A 20,276-nucleotide genomic window follows, 5' to 3' on the forward strand; every position below is an offset into this window, starting at 1 on the left:
AGGACAAAGTATTAGAAAATCTCTTGAATAACATTTTTTCTTTGTATGGCTTCGGACGAAACAGACCTGGAGTAGTCTAAAAATGGCCAACAAGCTGCTGTTGTAGAAATGACATTGTTTTCAGAAAAACTGAAGCTTGCAAGTCGTTTTTGACATATTAAAAAGCATTTATGGAAAACTTTGATCAATAAGGAAGTTTTAGGAAATACTATAACGAACACTTTTCCAGTTCACAGTTTTGAACAATTCTAAGCAGTAGCAGTCCAAAAGTTTCACGACACAGTAATTTCTAATACACAACAAAAACATCAATTAAAGGACATATTAGTGTTTTAACTGAAAGTTCGGGCTCCGTTTTGACACTTAAAACATTGATTCTGGAAAACTTCACACAAGGACAAAGTATTAGAAAATCTCTTGAATAACATTTTTTCTTTGTATGGCTTCGGGCGAAACAGACCTGGAATAGCCTAAAAATGGCCAACAAGCTGCTGTTGCAGAAATGACATTGTTTTTAGAAAAACTGAAGCTTGCAAGTCGTTTTTGACATGTTAAAAAGCATTTATGGAAAAATTTGATCAATAAGAAAGTTTTAGGAAATACTATAACGAACACTTTTCCAGTTCACAGTTTTGAACAATTCTAAGCAGTAGCAGTCCAAAAGTTTCACGACACAGTAATTTCTAATACACTTAACAAAAACATCATTATGGACTGAAAATTTTAAACGGGCATAACTCTCTCGTCTTTTGGCCAAATTTGGGCTGCCATATGTCGAATTGACCGGTTTGACGAGATCTACAAGATTGAGATGTTTAATTTTGAAAATTTTGAGCATTTGAGGTCGAAAAATAAAATAAAAAAAAATAAAAATAAAAAATCAGAACTAAGGATCACTATACCTAGGAAACACACATACACATTCAGAGACACATACATCTATTTGTAGACATGCGCATATATATCTGCAAATAAGTACATATCCATATACATCCATTGTATTGACATACCTGATGTAGATAATTCCCTGAGTTCCAGTAGAGCCAAATGAAGGAACTGTAATTGTGCTATTGACGGAAAGATGGTTGGGATTCGACCAGAGTTGTCGAAGTCCACCCGATTGCCGGAGATCGGTGGGATGATCGGCGATGGAGGAGAAAGTGAAGGTGGAGGGAGGAGATGGGATTGAAGTAGAAGATGGTGGTAGGAGAAGAAAATCTCCAAACCCTCTCCCTCTCTCTGTGTTTCTCTCTCTCTCTCTCTCTCTCTCTCTTTTTCTCTCTTTTCTTTCTTTCTGTTTCTCTCTTCTTCTTTTTTCTTTCTTTCCTCTTCTTTTTTTTCTTTTTTCCTTTTCTTTTTCTCTCCCTAAACACCTCTCTACACTCTTCTTTTATAGTTGAAAATCTCAGATCTAGATCTGAGATTTTCTCCCAAAATCTCAGATCCAGATCTGAGATTCTCAAAATATCAGATCCAGATCTGAGATTCTCAAAATCTCAGATCCAGATCTGAGTTTTCCCAAAATCTCAGATCCAGATCTGAGATTCCCAAAATATCAGATCTAGATCTGAGATTCTCAAAATCTCAGATCCAGATCTGAGATTCTTAAAATCTCGGATCTAGATCTGAGACTCCCAAAATCTCAGATAAAAAAAAAAAAAAAAAAAAAAAAAAAAAAAAAAAAAAAAAACGAAAATGATAATAATAATAATAATAATAATAAATGATATATATGCCTCCCTTTTCCATGGACAACCACCTTTAAGATGATTCACCCCCCTTTTTAGATTACACTATGTAGATTACACTATGCTTCCTACATTGCTCGTCTTATTTGACAAATCGGCTTGGATTTTGATGAAATTTGGCGGGGGCCTTGGTGAGACCCTACCCTAATTCGCAATGTAATTTGAGATCTTAGCTTAGTGATTGGATGGGGTTTTGCTTGAACACCGCAAGCTTGGGTCTGGTCAAAATGGGGTGTCTACAGATGCCCCTCTTTGGCAGAGCGTGCTTGTCACGCGAATGGCAAAGCTGAACAGACGACACATTTTGACTGACCCGAAAGCAAAGCAAATTTTTGGGTTTTCAGTTTTAAAATGATATTCACAAAGATAAAACTCTACCAACAATAGGAGATAGCCTCTCACCGACTCTTAACTCGGCAACTAAGACATCTCAAAGAGATAGTCTCTCCCTAATACTCATGACTCAACTATCTAAACTAGTTAACAAAGAGGAACGAGCAATTTTTTAAAAACACAAACATTTTTATTTATTTTTATATATCAGGCTAAGCCAAAGTAAACATATCAAATGCTCAAAGAGCACAAACCAAACAAACAAACCAATCACTCCAATTACTCAAAGAGCTTTCATTTTTTTTTTTTTTTTTTTTATATCAACCACGTTGCAATTTGTCTAAGACAAGCACAAACTCAAAGAGTTTTTCCTTTTTAGAAAACCTGCAAAAATAGGCCAAAGACCAATGAATCAAAACTCGTCCAAAACAAGTGCAAAACCAAATACTCAAAGAGTAAAAAAAAAAAATTTATATATATATTTTTTTAAAATCATGCCGATCAGTCAAAGACTCGACCAATTATAGGGTGTTCGAATATTTGAGCTAAACTCAAACTTCTAATCCCGAGGCGAGACTAAGTCTCAGGCCTGGCGATAGATATATAGATCATTGCTGAAAATAAATCTGTTTAACTATCAGAGTAATTCTCACTCCTCTCTTTCAAGGTAGCGAATCACTCTAGGTTACGCGGTTCTGCTAAACAGTTCCACATAAACCCAAATTCGTAGGTCCTGCTAAACAGTCCCCTACAAACCTCTTCGCAGATACACATGACTCCTAACACGTTAGGAAGCTGCACATTGTGGAACGATGATTAGGTAAGTCACTACTTGACATTACATTACTAATCATCGGAGTACTCGAATATTTGAGCTAAACTCAAACTTCTAATACCCAAGGCGAGACTAAGTCTCAAGCCTAACGATAGTTATACAGATCATTGCTGAAAATAAATCTGTTTAACTATCCGAGTAATTCTAACTCCTCTCTTTCAAGGTAGCGAATCACTCCGGATCACATGGTTCTGCTAAACAGTTCCACGTAAATCCAAATTCGCAGGTTCTGCTAAACAGTTCCCTACAAACTTCTTCGCAGATACACATGACTCCTAACACGTTAGGAAGCTGCACATTGCGGAACGATGATTAGGTAAGTCACTACTTGACATTACACTACTAATCATCAGGGTACTAAGTATCCGGGCGAAGACCAATCTGCGTAACGCCGGATCGGAAATATTTTCCTTAAAAAAAATGATCGAAGAAAAGACCAAACCGTGTAACACAGGTTCAGTGAGTTTCTCCATTAAAAATCTTTCAAAAAGACCAAACCGCGTAACGCAGGTTCGGTATTTTCAAACTCTATTAAAATCTTTCAAAAAGACCAAACCGCGTAACGCAGGTTTGAGAATTTCAAACTTTGTTAAAATCTTTCAAAAAGACCAAACCGCGTAACGCAGGTTTGGTAATTTCAAACTCTGTTAAAATCTTTCAAAAAAGACCAAACCGCGTAACGCAGGTTTGGTAATTTCGAACTCCAATAAAATCTCGTCGATCAGTCTAAAACTTTCTCGACCACTTATTAGGGTACTCGAATATTCGAGCTAAACTCAAACTTCTAATACCCAAGGCGAGACTAAGTCTCAAGCCTAACGATAGTTATACAGATCATTGCTGAAAATAAATCTGTTTAACTATCCGAGTAATTCTAACTCCTCTCTTTCAAGGTAGCGAATCACTCCGGATTACATGGTTCTGCTAAACAGTTCCACATAAACCCAAATTCGTAGGTCCTGCTAAACAGTCCCCTACAAACTTCTTCGCAGATACACATGACTCCGAACACGTTAGGAAGCTGCACATTACGGAACGATGATTAGGTAAGTCACTACTTGACATTACATTACTAATCATCGGGGTACTCGAATATTTGAGCTAAACTCAAACTTCTAATACCCAAGGCGAGACTAAGTCTCAAGCCTAACGATAGTTATACAGACCATTGCTGAAAATAAATCTGTTTAACTATCCGAGTAATTCTAACTCCTCTCTTTCAAGGTAGCGAATCACTCTGGATTACATGGTTCTGCTAAACAGTTACACGTAAATCCAAATTCGCAGGTTCTGCTAAACAGTCCCCTACAAACCTCTTCGCAGATACACATGACTCCTAACACGTTAGGAAGCTGCACATTGCGGAACGATGATTAGGTAAGTCACTATTTGACATTACAATACTAATCATCAGGGTATTAAATACCCGGGAGAAGGAAAAAGACCAATCCGTGTAACACAGAATCAACGATTTTTCCCCAATTAAAACCTTTCAAAATGAGCGAAGAAAAGACCAAACCGTGTAACACAGGTTCGGTGATTCCCCCTATTAAAATTTTTCAAAATGATTGAAGAAAAGAACAAACTGTGTAACACAGGTTCGGAGAAAGACCAGATCGTGGAATACGGAATCTGTTAAGTTTTATCTTTATTAAAAATCTTTCAAAACTCGAGTAACTTGAGAGAATTTTTGAAGGTCAAACACCTTTTTTTTTTTTTTTTTTTTTTGAGCGAATTCTCTGGAGTGAAAAAAAAAAGATGCAAAGCATTTTACTGAAATTTGAAAATCTCTGTAGTGAATTCTAGATTCCACTGGGATAAAGATTTTTCAAAGAAATTCAACTCCAAAGGAAAATAACCTGACTAAGAAGCTCAATATAAAGAGTGTTCGAACTTCTTTAGTCTCTATTTTATAAAAATATTTATTTCAAATCTCAATGATTACTTGACATCTTTTATGACATAAGTCATAAAAGATGCCCCTAGTATGATTACTTCCATGACAAAATTCATTAGAGAGCAACAAAAAGGGAATGGGCCAAAGGCTGAACATTTGAGATTACAACAAATTTTTCTGATAAACACCTGGGTTTACAAGGTTTTTCATAGGCACCAGAAACTTGTTACACCCGAAATTTTTTCATCTTTGCCATCTGCTGATATCGAAACTGAGCTGAAAGCTTGCCGACATATGAACATTGCTCTGCTTTACATTATCCACAGGAACCACAAATTCTCTGCTTCTCTAAGCTTCTGAGTCTTTATCACCCCGGCTTTGGGAAGAATACTGACTAAATAGGACTCTGGAAATTGACTTTGAGTCGACAACAAACTAACTTTGACAGACAATGATTAAAGACTTTGACGAGTTTTAAACAAGACTTTAAAAGAGACTGAATCTGCTTCTGAAACTGATAAACATTTTTAAAAATGGTTAAAAGTCCACCACTCTTAGGGCCTTTTTTTTGTTTTTAAAATATCATGTTTAAAGATGTTCCAACCTCTTTTCAAGATCTCCATCATGGTTATTATACCTTCAGATTACTTAGTTTCAATTTCCTGACTCAAAGAGTAACCAAAGAAGCTCTGATGGCACTTATTCAGACATTAAAGAAGAGCCAAAGAGAAAAAGAGAAGTTCAACTGGCTTTCAGATAGCTCTGTCCTTCATGAAGTCTTGCCGTGACCAAATCGCTCTTTTGGGTTTTCGATTTAGCGGACCGCATGCCTTAATTTTTGCCTGGACTGTCTGCCCTTGCAGATTTTTCATCCAGCAGGCTCAATGCCCTTATTTTTGCCTAAATTGTCCTTTCAGGTTTTCAACTTAGCGGGTCTAAGACTCCATCATTTTTTTTTCGCTTCTCTTTTTCGATTTCTCTGCAAATCTGGGTCTAAATACACCAGGAGGACTTTCAGGTAGGCTTAGGTTCAAAAAGGCAGAATACCTAAGGTTCTAAGGATTTGGACCGAATCTGGTCTAGCCAGACTACCTACGTACCTCAAAAATGGAGGATCAGGTCCACGTAGTTCGCTTTGGGATTTTTTAAAGAATTGTTTAGCATTTAACTTCAAAATTTTTGAAAAGGAATTTTATCCCAAGGTTTGACCGAACCTAAATAAATCAAGTTGCCTACGTACCCCTGAAGAGATAGGGATCAGGTCATAACGTAGTTCAAACTACTACTTTTTTTTTTATATGTCTATATATATAAAAAAAATGCCCCTAGTTTGGGTTTATCAAAGAAACAAATTGATTTATAGGCCCAAAGGGTTTGCAAAACGATTTAAAACATTTAGGCTGTTGGCTCAAAGCTCAGGTCGATCAAAGACGGCCTCCTGGTATATTTAAGCATAATACTTTTTTAACTGATCCAGGTTTGTAGGTTCATTTAATTTTTCTCCATTTTCATTGAGGAGTCTTACGGCTTTTCCAGGCAGGACTTCATCGACTATATAAGGACCAGACCAGTTTGGCCTGAATTTCCCTCGAGGATCAAATACCGGTGCCTTGTAGGACTTCAAAACAAGATCTCCAGGCTTCAAATCTCGGACACGAACTTTCTTGTTGAAGGCTCTTTCGATCCGCCTCTGATATCCTTGGATATGATACAAGGCTCTCAGCCTCTTCTCATCTATCATATGCAGCTCATCATGTCTGGCTTTAGCCCAATCAGACTCTGGTAAGTCAGCTTCCATCATCACTCTCAAAGAGGGAATTCTAAGCTCAACAGGGAGGACTGCCTCCATTCCGTACACCAAAGAATACGGAGTTACACCAGTTGAAGATCTGATTGATGTCCGATAAGCCCACAAGGCATATGGAAGCTTATTCGACCAATCCTTATAAGTCTCAGTCATCTTACTGATAATGACTTTAATATTCTTATTTGCCGCCTCTACAGCCCCGTTTGTTTGAGGTCTGTAAGGAGATGACTTGTGATGCTTTATCTTGAACTCTTCACACAGGTGTAACACCTCTTTCTTGAAATGCGACCCATTATCTGAAATTAGCTCATGAGGCACTCCATATCTGCAAATAATGTTGGCACGGATGAACTTCGCAACTGTGTTCGATGTTATGGAAGCATACGAAGCGGCTTCAATCCATTTCGTAAAGTAATCAATTGCGACTAGAATATACTCATGCCCGCTCGAAGATTTCGGATAAACCTTCCCAATTATATCAATTCCCCAGACTGAAAACGGCCATGGAGAAGTCATAGAGTGCAACTCCGAAGGAGGAACATGAATAAGATTTGCATAGATTTGACACTTATGGCATTTCTTCACAAATGCGAAGCAATCTGCTTCCATTGTGGGCCAATAGAATCCAAGCCTCAAAATCTTTCTAGACAACATCTTGCCATTCATATGAGGTCCACAAACTCCCTCATGGGTCTGCTCAATAAGCTCTGCGGCTTTGTCTTCATCAACACAGAGAAGCTGTATGCCATCAAATGACCTTCTGTACAGCTCTTCACCACAAATAACGAAGTTGGCAACCAACTTCTGAAGAGTCTTCCTCTCTTTGCTTGAAGCTTCTGGAGGATGCCCTTTACCAGCAATAAAATTCTTGATATCTATATACCATGGCTTCCCATCTGGACACCTGGCTAAAATCTCTATTGCATTCACATGCGAAGGGGCCCACTGAAGTCTGACAACTAGCGGCTGAACCTCCATTGATATAGAAATGTCTAACATCGAGGCCAAAGTAGCCAAAGCGTCAGCAAAATGATTTCTGGTCCTTGACAAGTGAGTGAACGTAATGTTCTTGAACTTTCTGACTAAAGATTCCAAATAAGTGTTATAAGGGATCAATTTATCTTCTCGAGTTTTCCATTGCCCATTAATCTGGCAAATGATCAAGATAGAATCCCCAAACACATCAATATCTTGAATTTCCAAAGCTAAGGCTGCCTCTAACCCGGCGATGCAAGCTTCATACTCGGCCATATTGTTCGTACATTCAAACTGTAGCTTGATAGAAACAGGAATATACTCTTTCCGAGGGGATATAAGCACAGCTCCTACTCCTTGTCCTCGACTGTTTACAGCTCCATCAAAATACATAAGCCACTTAGTACTTGACGCTTCTTCTTCAATATCCATTATCTCTTCGTCAGGAAATTCTGCCTTCAGAAAAGCATTCTCTTCAACGGGTGCATCAGCCAACTGTTCAGCAACGACACGCCCTTTAATTGATTTCTGAGTGACATAGGTGATGTCAAACTCAGACAATAACAACAACCATCTTGCGGTTCTTCCTGTAAGGGCGGGCTTCTCAAACAAGTATTTTAGCGGATCCATCCGTGAAAGCAAAAAGATCTTGCTCGAAAGCAAATAATGTCTAAGCCGCTGGGTAGCCCAAACTAATGCTAGACATGTCTTTTCCAAAACTGTGTACTTTAACTCGTATTCCAGCATCTTCTTACTGATGTAGTAAATGGGCTTCTCCCGTTTAGACTCTGAATCTTGCTGAGCAAGCATGCAACCCATCGCTGTATCTGTGATAGACAAGTACAACAATAATGGCTGGCCTGGTGTAACTGGCGATAGGACAGGGGGCAAGGATAGACACTGCTTAACCTTTTCAAATGCCTCCTGACATTCTTCATTCCACTTCTTCGAGGAATTCTTTTTCAAAAGCTTGAAAATGGGTTCACACGTCATCGTCAGATGTGATATGAACCGTCTCAGATACTGAACTTTGCCAAGGAAACCTCGGATCTGCCTTTCTGTCTTCGGCGGCTGCATTTCTTGAATTGCCTTAATCTTTTGCGGGTCTACTTCAATCCCTCTTTCACTGACCATAAACCCTAAGAGCTTTCCTGATGTAACACCAAAGACGCACTTACTCGGATTTAGGCGAAGCTGATACTTCCTGATCCGTTCAAAGAACCTTCTCAGGGCAACAGTGTGCTCAGGTCGAGTCTTGCCTTTCACAATCATGTCATCAACATATACCTCGACCTCTTTATGGATCATATCATGTAAAAGAGTTGTAGCAGCCCTCTGATATGTAGCACCTGCATTTTTCAAACCAAACGGCATCACCCTGTAGCAGTATGTACCCCACTGAGTAATGAACGCTGTCTTCATCATGTCCTCGGGCGCCATCTTAATCTGATTGTAGCCTGAGAAACCATCCATAAAGGATAGAAGAGCATGACCAGCTGTATTATCAACCAGGAGATCAATATTGGGAAGAGGAAAGTCATCCTTAGGACTTGCCTTGTTCAGGTCTCGAAAATCGACACACATTCGAACTTTCCCGTCCTTTTTGGGCACCGGTACAATGTTTGCAAGCCATTCTGGGTATTCAACTACTTGAATGAATTTTACCTCCAACAGCTTCTTAACTTCTTCATAAACTTTCAACTCCCATTCAGTTTTGAGTTTTCGGAGCTTTTGCTTCTTTGGCTTAATACCAGGGATTAAGGGTAAGCGATGTTGAACAATTTCTTCACTTAACCCTGGCATGTCATCATATGACCAAGCAAAAACTTCCTTGAACTCTTTAAGTAAGGCGATTAATTCCTTGCGTTCTTCAGGAGATAAAGTTTTACCAATTCGAATCTCCTGAATCAAGGTTTCGTCACCTATATTCACGGTTTCAATTTCCTCTTCGAGTGGTTTTGCTCGGCGATTCTCATCCTGTTGAATCATGTATTTGATTTCAGGAGGAGTGTCGTCGGCATCCTCATCAGAGGGGGAGTCTTGATTGTTATTATTAAGATTATCAAATTCTGAAGCAGAAACAGTAGAAATAAAAGTAGAGACAGGAATGTACTCAGAAGAATTTTTTATTTCATTGAATGCTGAATCAAGTACATGAAATGATGAATCACCCACATCGGGCTTTACAATAGACTCTTGAAACAAATTTACGGACTCAACGAACATATTGACATTTATGTCAATTGACTCTGAACTATGTATGGAAATAATATCTGAATCAACGATAGAGGCAGCATCTGACTTGATCCCTCTGGAAGAAGAGGAATCATCATCGACTTCAGGAGACTCGACATTTATATTACCTGCATCAAAAGAATTATTAGAATAAACAGACTCTGAATCAAACTTAAAGACTGACGGGTACTTATGGACAACTGACTCTTTTGGAGGGACACGACTGTTTAGGAAAGTAACCTGAGGTATGACCTGAAAAGTCCAATTGGTCAATGGTTCTTCTGCCGGGATGATTAAATGGGTAGGGTTCAAAATTGAAATCCTCTGGTCGATCACAGCAATAGTCTGTGAATCTTCAAGAAACAATGAACTCAGAAGGCTCGACTCTACATGCTCTGCCCAATCAGCTTCTGACTCAACTTCTGAAATCTGCAGACCAGTCTGCTTGTCTTCCAACTGCAAATCGAAGAAAATTTCAAAGCCTGGCAACCTTTGCCCTGAACTCTCATCCAGCCAAGTCTCGGCAAAACCACAAAAAGGGACATCAGCACCTTCTTTCCTAAACCGGCCGTTCATCGTCAAACTAATCGGCGCCATTGGTAATTCTAACCCTCTGCGGCGACATTCAGCCCATTTCATCATCAGCAACCTCATTTCTTTAATTTCCTTCTTTGAGGGCTTGTACCCTAGCCCAAACAGACCATTGAAGGATTCGAACTCAGGGAATTCGGTCAAACCCTGATGGTATTTCCCCAGCCCTGCACCTGGCATGTATCCCTGTCGACGAACCATCCGAACGACATTCAAGTTTGTACTGGTCAGGAAACAAATTTCCTCATTCATAGCTTCTTTAAAGGTGATGGTAGCCACCTCTAGTGAAAATCCAGTTAAACTAACATCCTCAGACTTCTCCATTGTCAGGTCCTGAGTAATCAGTCCTACTTCCAGGTCCGGGTCTCCCTTTACGGTTACCACTCCGTTTTTACGAAGAAATTTCAGCTTTTGGTGAAGAGAGGAAGGAACAACCCCGAACTTGTGCAACCAGGGGCGCCCAAGTAACAGCAAAAATGAGGCTTTGATGTCCAAAACCTGGAATTCTATTTCGAAGTCTTCTCCTCCGATTTGTATCTCAGTTACTAGGGTTCCGATCACATCTCGGCGAGTACCATCGTATGCCAGAATACCCTGTTCAGATGGGATGAAATCCGCAGGACCAAATCCAAGAGTTGTTGCAGTACTCAACGGGCATACATTCAGAGCAGAGCCATTATCAACCAATACCTCTGGTACTCTCTTCTTGTTGCAAACTACTGTGATTTTCAGAGATTTGGTGTGGTCTCGGCCCTCAGAAGGCAGATCGTCGTCAGTGAAAGATAAAGTCTTAGACACTCTTGTCATGGCAACCAAGCTTACCAGCTCATCAGGAGTAGTGTCTACAGAGACTTGTGCTGAGTTAAGCTCTTGAAGGACTAATTTTCTGTGCTTAGATGAGGCCATGAGTAAACCCCATACAGAAATATTAGCCTGAGTCTTTTTCAACTGCTTTAACAAGCTCTCTTCTTCTTCATCGGCGCTGACCTTACTGACCTTATTCTGTCTCTGGTTTTCAGCATTTCGTGCAACCTCTGCAGGATTTTCAACACACAATTCTTGAGGCTTGAATACACGCCCACCACGGGTCATGTGACGCATCTCGTCACAATGGTTATCCAACAACAATAACTCATCTTCTTCAAAGTCCTCAGCCCTTAAGACATAAGGAGCTGCCCTTGCATTTCCGACACTGTCAGTCTGAAATACACAAGGCTGGGATGATGATGACTCAGCAACTTCGTCATCAACGAAGGAAATCACATAACGTTCTCTCCTTTCTACTGCCTCCAGCTCCCTATCATCAAACTTCATGACATAGGTTTTTTCTGTTGTAATGGCACAAATGAGGTTTGCTGGATCAAGCAGAGGTTCGTCAGTAAAGATGGCGTTGGTAGTAGGAGGAGGCATGGCATGATGGTTAGGAAGTGGGTTTTGAGTGACGTTTGGTCTCTCCACTGCCAACTCATTTTTGTCAATCATGTTTTGGATGGCATGCTTCAAGGCTAAACAATTCTCAGTCAAATGCCCTGGACCTCTGTGATATTCACAGTACTGATCCGTCTTCCAGAATGTGGGTAAGGGATTGGGTGGAGGTTTGATATCTGGGAGCCGGATCTTCCTGTCTTTCATAAGCCTTTTGAATATCATTATTATCGGATATGGAAGAGGATCAAACTTTCTGTCATATGCAATTCTCCTTGGAGCAGTCTCTGCAGCAACTCTGGCCACAGGCCTGGTATAACTGACAGCATGAATTTCTTTGGACTGGACCATAGGTCTTTTCCCGTCTCGGATTTCAGAAGAAACCTTGGCTCTCAAGCCTTTTGTTATGGCATCTTCTGTCTGAGTACCCGTCTTGATTAAATGGTCAAAGCTCGGGTAATGCTGAGGAGCAAGAAAATGAAAATACGTGGGAGACAAACTCTTCAGAACCAGCTTTATCTGCTCTGATTCAGTCATTTTCTGGCTTAGCTGAGCAGATTTGTGTCTCCAGCGCCTGATAAAGAAAGTGAAGGTCTCTTGAGGACCTTGCTTTAGCTGTTTTAGGTCTCTCTTCGTGACCTCAATACCCTCTTCCATTGAGAATTGCTCTATCAGTTTCTCCGAAATATCTTCCAGGGTTCTCACCTCCTCGGGCTTTAACCTTAGAAACCACTTCTTTGCGATCCCAATCAAAGAAATCGGGAATAACTGGGCCATCTGCTCACGGCTCAGACCATACTGCTGGGACAAAATGATAAACCACCTCATGTGGTTACGCGGACACCCGGTTCCGTCATATTTGTCATAATCAGGAGCTTTGAAGTTGGGCGGTAAAGAAACTGTTGAAGATAGTATTAATTCAGATACGTCAAATTTCTTGGGTCCCTGGACTCTCATCTGCTCCATCTCATGAGCCATCTTGCTGAACTTTTCAGACATTTCCTTCTCAAATTTTTCAAATTTTTCTTTTTCTCTATCAACCTCTGGAGCACAATACTCTGCAGCATACTGATCATCATCTAAATTCACCTCGAAAGACTGGATAACGGGTCTATGCGACTCCGGAGCTGGAACATGAGAAGGCTGAAGTACGGGCCTAGACGTGGAAGTCTTATCACTTATCTGTGTTTTCATGTTTGCCATTTCTTCTTTCATTCCTGCCATGTCTCGGGTGAGGTTTTTCATCATCTCTTGCATGCTCATTAAAAGTTCAGTTGTGTCTGCCATTTGATTTACTTCAAAGGAACCAGAAGACTCTGGTGAAGAAGGTGAGTGTACTGCGGATGGCACAGGAGAATCAAAATGACGAACAAGTCTAGACACTGAAGTAGGTCTAGACCAGGCAGGCTTAGCTTGGGAGTCTTTTTTAGGAGCGATGGTTGCTATCTTTCAGAATCCTGATTGGAAGTTAACAAACTAGATTAATTGATTGACAAATGAAATAAAAGAGTTTGTACCAATAGAGACAAAAGTAAAAACAAACATCCTTTGTATTGATTATACTGGCGGCAATCGGTTACAATGTAAAAATGCTGAAAACCCTGAATCAAAAAAAAAAATTCTTTGAACAAATGAAAACAATAAAATGACAATCTTGATCCAAAGATCCTCATGGTTCATTAATTCGAGCTCTTCGGTTTGCAGGCTCCCCAAATTCTCTTCCCTTTCGAAGTTTAGACATGAAAATAGATCTCCTCTCCGTGATTTTGTTTCTCCAGGCAGCTACTATGGATGCAATGAGATCAGGAGTAAGGTCTTCACAACAAGGTGGTGTGATAACCTTAGGAGGACACAAGATTCCAATAATCTGAGAAGGGAAACACAAAGGTGCATAGAAAGATGATTTTTCTAAACCCATAAGATGGACAAATGAGTATGGGCAAGTACTGGTAACAATTTGTGGACATGATTGACTCACCCAACGAATTTGGCTTTCCTTTATGGTCTGCAACCAATGGTGCCATTCTTTAAGCTGAGATTGCTTAATCTTGGTCTTCCAGGAATGAAGACTTTTAAGGGTGTACTCAATGCGGTTCTGTGGCTGAAGGATAGTGAGTTTCTCACATAGCCACACATATAACAGCTTGGCACAGCCGAAAAAGTTATCCTGTACCTTTTTACTAGCAATAACGTCTAAGCCATAAAAGGTTTCAGCTAGCATTGTAGGGACAGGATTTCTCCCCTCATTTATCTGATCTACAATTGTTAACAAGGTGAAAGGAGCAGCACTAGAATCTCTACGAAGAACATGACGTGCAAAGACAGCAAAGACTAAGGCATTACGTCGACACTTCTGAAAACGGGAGTCAGTAGGATCGACGTTTTGAGAAAACAGTTCAATGAGGGTTTGAAATTGCACATTTTTCTCAGTTAAGCAAGGCAGAGTTTTCACGATCTTATTTTCAAAAAGTTTGTAAAAAAGATCATGAGGGGAGTCTGTGCTTGAAGGTCGGATCCAGAGTCCCTCGGGAGGAAGCTTTAACAAGGCACACCAGTCCTCAAATATAGGACAGAGTTGAAAAGACCCGAATCGGAAAACATGGAAAACAGGATCCCAACATTTAGCAGCTGCTTGAAGAAACTTCCAATTTATGCCACGACTATTCAGATGAGTAAATGAACCGATGAAACGCTCAGTGATACTCCATTCTTCACACCTTAGCGGAAAAGATTTAATAGTCTCGGCTATCCACTTGTCTAACAGATTGTTCGCCATGATCAGACCTGACACTCAGATAGAACAAGATGATAAGGAAGGGAAGATAACCTTTAAGTGATCAATAGGAATAAGCTTGACAATCTGGGACATGGAATTTTTTCATCAAAGATGAGTGATCACACATCTTTGATCAAACCCTATAATCAACAGATCAAGGACTAAACCTGGCCAAGATAATGGCGACCAAAAAGCCACTGACTAGACTTAGATCTGAATAACGGAATGGATATAACTGATTGAATTAAATAAAGAATCTCTGACTAAGAGGAGAACCATAATATACATAATCAGTATATATATAGGTATATACACATACACACAAATCCTAACCAGGGGCACCAGCCCTAAATCTAATCTAGCGGAGTCGAGAAAATCTCGACTCAAGACAGACTGATGAGTGTGCTAGGACCGTGTTGTAGCCACGCAAGGTGAGCTACTCTAGTCTACAGATGGGACAAAGCTCCTAACTCTAGGCTCCACATGTGTAAGCAACACATGTTCGACCCTATATGAATGCAATCTCGAAACGGGTACTTCCTAGTTGGGCTTTACTAGGTTAGTAAGTATATATAATATATATAAAACAAAGTAGGGCTCCAGACTCAATCTATCGGGTACTATGCGTATGAAACATACTTAACATGTATAACACAAGTACGCCCCATGTTATACATAGTATGTTTCATTGCTCATCGGCTGCTGTAGACAAAAGTACGCCCAATGTCTACGGCTGCAGCACCGGCGCATAGCTTGGAAATAGATTCAACAGTACCATCAGGATAAAGATATCCCAGTCGGGCACGCATTGAATCTATCCCGTGGAACCAAGAAGGAAAAACAATGAAAGAAATAACAATTATGATAATGCATGATGTGTAGTGTGTGAATCCCTCATTTTAATTACGCGCCTATCTGGTGCCCCTGGATTCTAACGATAAAGTTCCCATTTAAAATGATTTTAGCTCAAATTTCTTCAAAGTTAGTAAAAATGGCATTTTTATAGAGTTAGGCAATGTTTCAAAAAAACTCCCCAGCAGAGTCGCCAGCCTGTGGACCCCGATCCGGAGAGGACGAAATGAGAAGGTGAGGGAACAGGCCCCCTACACCATCCTCTGGATCATCCACGTGAATGAGAGCTCTGCCAAGGAACTCTCAAAACGGATGCCACCCTCATAGCATATCACGAGTGGCGATGTAAAAAGAAAGAGATATGTCTTGATCCGGAACCGAAGTTCAAAATCGAGACATACCTAAAATAAACTCAGAGTCGCCATCCATGGACATGCCATGGAACCCTAAAATCAAATCCTCTGTGCAATGGATAACCAGAAATATATATGGGTTCGTGCCTGGTTACGAATGGAGAAGGTCTGAGAGCACCCCCAATTCGTCCGAGTGCAAGCACTTGGTCTCTTATGCCATTTTCATTAACTCTAAAGAAGTTGGGTAAAAATCATGTGAAATGGGAACAATCCTCAGGAATCGTCTACCTAAGCATGCATTTCCTGAGAATGAAGAAATAAACACATAAAATGAAATGAAAAATGTGTCACCTAAGCAAAGCTAGGTTATGAGTGACATGCCTAATGGGTGTCTAAGTTTCTGGTGGACACACACATGCAAGCTACAACCAAAGGTATAGTATCAGTACAAGAAAGTAAGAAAACACATCAAAACATGAGATACAAATCTATGCTATATATGACAGGACAAGTCCTAACTCTAATGCAGGACTGGACTCGGACCAGAATGGCCATCCATCCTAGCTGCGCTACGTATCCCGGCCTCGGGAAGAATCGGAGCCCACGTAGTTCGATGCCCTATTCTAAGCTAGGATGCCTAAGACACCTAGACCTTTATCCTAGACTCGATCTAAAAGACCGGACTAGTTATTAAAGTTTCTTACACAATTATTTAAATTCCGGTAAATTGTGAATTTTAGGACACCCTATATGCCCTAACTAAATGTAGGTTAGCCCTGGGCTAATGCAGGTGGTTCCTACAACCTATGTGTAACTAGGCCGTGCATCCTAAGGAAAACTATGGGCTGACTATATGCCTAATCTAGCCATCGGTTCGACTAGATGTCTGACCGATCGACTCGAGGCCTCCTAACTCTAGAGACACTCACACGACAAGACATACCATATCAATACCAATCAAGACAAACTCTTAACTCTAGAACACAACCTAAACAGCTAGGACATACTCCTAACTCTAGAGGAAGATCTTTTTGAAAATGGTTTGAATATTTTTGTAATTTTTAAAGATTAAAAATGTTTATTTTTTAAGGTTTGGCTGGACTTAGGATGTGGATCCTGAGCTGCACTACGTACCCTGTTGAAAGGGATCAAGCCAACGTAGTTCGGAACGAACTTTCAAACTACGCTTATAAAAGAAACACTCAACACTTTAGATTTATTTTTTTTTTAGTTTATTTATATTTTCAAATGTTTTTGATAGTTTTAAAGTTTTCAAATGTTTTTGAGTTTTAAATTTCTAATGTTTTTGGATTTTAAAGCTTTTCCAATGCTCTAAACCTTTAAATGTTTTCAATCTTAAAGGGAACACGCGAGAACAACCACAAACTAGGGCAAAGCTCTAAAACCAAAAGGGGAAACCCCGAACAAGCAACTAACGCCTCAAAGAGACGATCCACAACAAGAAACTGGCGTCTCAAAGAGACAAACCACAACAAGAAAGATAGCGTCCCAAGAAGAGAGAAAAACGATCCAAGATCCCAAGCAAGCAAAGCTCTAATAAGACTGAGTTAGCCTCTAATCAAAGCGAAGTAATCAACAACTCTAAAGGAGAAACACCGAACTAACAACACTAAAGAGGGAGAATAAATGAGTCAGAGACTCTCTAATAACACTATCGAGTCAAAGACTCACTCTAAAAGAGGAGGCTACTCTAACATGAGGCTAAGTAAGCCTCCTAAAGGGGAAACTGTCTACATGAGACAAGGCTTGTCTCCGAGACACAAATGACGTAAAAAAAGAATAAGAGACCCTGCGCATATTTGGCAAAGGTAAAACACCCAGCCGGGCCGGACAGCTACCTAGCCCTAGGGTGCAACAAATGTGCAACCAGATACCCATATAGGATAGGGGTATGAAGCCAAGCCGAGTAGGGTGTTCTCCCAAAACCAAACGACGCACAAAGAGGAGGTTTAGCAAGAGAAAGAGACTGGGCAAGTCTCCTATACACAGAGGTAGGATAGAGAAAAAAAACTAGCAAGACTAGGCAAGTCTCCTATATACAAATGAGGGGTATGCTACTTGGACTGAGCAAGTCCCCTAAGGATGGGCTTGGGCTAGCACCTTCATCGCCCCAATATAAGCATTAAAATTGATATAAGCTCCAAACAATTTTTAAAAAAAAGAAAAGGTGAAATTTCCACCCAATATGTAATTCTCTTCAAAAAATGGTCAAAATGCCAAACAAATCATGGGAATGATTCAATATGTGATTTCTGACTTGCTAGCATGCTCATCATATCCCAATACAAGCATTAGAACTATATAGGCTCAAAACAATCTAAAAAAAATGAAATCTCCATTCAACATGTAATTTTCAACAAAAATTGTAAAAAATGCCAAACAAATCATGAGAATGATTCAATATATAATTTAAAACTTGCTACCAAGCTCAAACATCCAAAACAATTATTAAAATTGAATTGAGCTCAAGTTATCCATGATTTTCAAGAAATAGCACAATTATGACATATAATGTGAAAAATGCAACTTTGCACTTACTTTTGGACCCCCCAAACATCAAAACCATAAAAAATACTACTAATCAAAATTGTAGATCTCATCATAAGAAACATTCTCTCAGTTGACCACTTTGTTTGGATCTGGCCAGAAGTGGTCGGAAAATGGCTTCTTCCGATCCATCGCCATTAAAGGACATATTAGTGTTTTAACTGAAAGTTCGGGCTCAGTTTTGACTCTTAAAACATTGCTTCTGGAAAAATTCACTCAAGGACAAAGTATTAGAAAATCTCTTGAATAACATTTTTTCTTTGTATGGCTTCGGACGAAACAGACCTGGAGTAGTCTAAAAATGGCCAACAAGCTGCTGTTGTAGAAATGACATTGTTTTCAGAAAAACTGAAGCTTGCAAGTCGTTTTTGACATATTAAAAAGCATTTATGGAAAACTTTGATCAATAAGGAAGTTTTAGGAAATACTATAACGAACACTTTTCCAGTTCACAGTTTTGAACAATTCTAAGCAGTAGCAGTCCAAAAGTTTCACGACACAGTAATTTCTAATACACAACAAAAACATCAATTAAAGGACATATTAGTGTTTTAACTGAAAGTTCGGGCTCCGTTTTGACACTTAAAACATTGATTCTGGAAAACTTCACACAAGGACAAAGTATTAGAAAATCTCTTGAATAACATTTTTTCTTTGTATGGCTTCGGGCGAAACAGACCTGGAATAGCCTAAAAATGGCCAACAAGCTGCTGTTGCAGAAATGACATTGTTTTTAGAAAAACTGAAGCTTGCAAGTCGTTTTTGACATGTTAAAAAGCATTTATGGAAAAATTTGATCAATAAGAAAGTTTTAGGAAATACTATAACGAACACTTTTCCAGTTCACAGTTTTGAACAATTCTAAGCAGTAGCAGTCCAAAAGTTTCACGACACAGTAATTTCTAATACACTTAACAAAAACATCATTATGGACTGAAAATTTTAAACGGGCATAACTCTCTCGTCTTTTGGCCAAATTTGGGCTGCCATATGTCGAATTGACCGGTTTGACGAGATCTACAAGATTGAGATGTTTAATTTTGAAAATTTTGAGCATTTGAGGTCGAAAAATAAAATAAAAAAAAATAAAAATAAAAAATCAGAACTAAGGATCACTATACCTAGGAAACACACATACACATTCAGAGACACATACATCTATTTGTAGACATGCGCATATATATCTGCAAATAAGTACATATCCATATACATCCATTGTATTGACATACCTGATGTAGATAATTCCCTGAGTTCCAGTAGAGCCAAATGAAGGAACTGTAATTGTGCTATTGACGGAAAGATGGTTGGGATTCGACCAGAGTTGTCGAAGTCCACCCGATTGCCGGAGATCGGTGGGATGATCGGCGATGGAGGAGAAAGTGAAGGTGGAGGGAGGAGATGGGATTGAAGTAGAAGATGGTGGTAGGAGAAGAAAATCTCCAAACCCTCTCCCTCTCTCTGTGTTTCTCTCTCTCTCTCTCTCTCTCTCTCTTTTTCTCTCTTTTCTTTCTTTCTGTTTCTCTCTTCTTCTTTTTTCTTTCTTTCCTCTTCTTTTTTTTCTTTTTTCCTTTTCTTTTTCTCTCCCTAAACACCTCTCTACACTCTTCTTTTATAGTTGAAAATCTCAGATCTAGATCTGAGATTTTCTCCCAAAATCTCAGATCCAGATCTGAGATTCTCAAAATATCAGATCCAGATCTGAGATTCTCAAAATCTCAGATCCAGATCTGAGTTTTCCCAAAATCTCAGATCCAGATCTGAGATTCCCAAAATATCAGATCTAGATCTGAGATTCTCAAAATCTCAGATCCAGATCTGAGATTCTTAAAATCTCGGATCTAGATCTGAGACTCCCAAAATCTCAGATAAAAAAAAAAAAAA

General features: G+C 39.5%; 1 protein-coding gene across 1 annotated transcript; it reads right to left on the reverse strand.

Moving 5' to 3' along the window:
* Positions 1-9,607: 9,607 nt before the first annotated feature.
* Positions 9,608-19,967, reverse strand: LOC143875636 (uncharacterized). Its single transcript, XM_077377245.1, has 3 exons — positions 19,625-19,967; positions 10,071-13,303; positions 9,608-9,958 (listed from the first exon to the last, which is right to left on the reverse strand). The coding sequence occupies exons 2-3, from the start codon at positions 13,131-13,133 to the stop codon at positions 9,950-9,952; spliced, it is 3,072 nt and encodes a 1,023-aa protein (XP_077233360.1). The 5' UTR covers positions 13,134-13,303; positions 19,625-19,967; the 3' UTR covers positions 9,608-9,949.
* Positions 19,968-20,276: the final 309 nt, after the last annotated feature.

Source organism: Tasmannia lanceolata, unplaced genomic scaffold (assembly GCF_043159265.1).
Source record: "Tasmannia lanceolata isolate RefF3 unplaced genomic scaffold, GAP_Taslan_0.1 ptg000004l, whole genome shotgun sequence".
Taxonomy (NCBI): Eukaryota; Viridiplantae; Streptophyta; class Magnoliopsida; order Canellales; family Winteraceae; genus Tasmannia; species Tasmannia lanceolata.

What these genes read in the sequence shown, in the direction of transcription:
- LOC143875636 (XM_077377245.1), bottom strand. Translation starts at nt 13,133, where the DNA reads ATGGCAGACACAACTGAACTTTTAATGAGCATGCAAGAGATGATGAAA.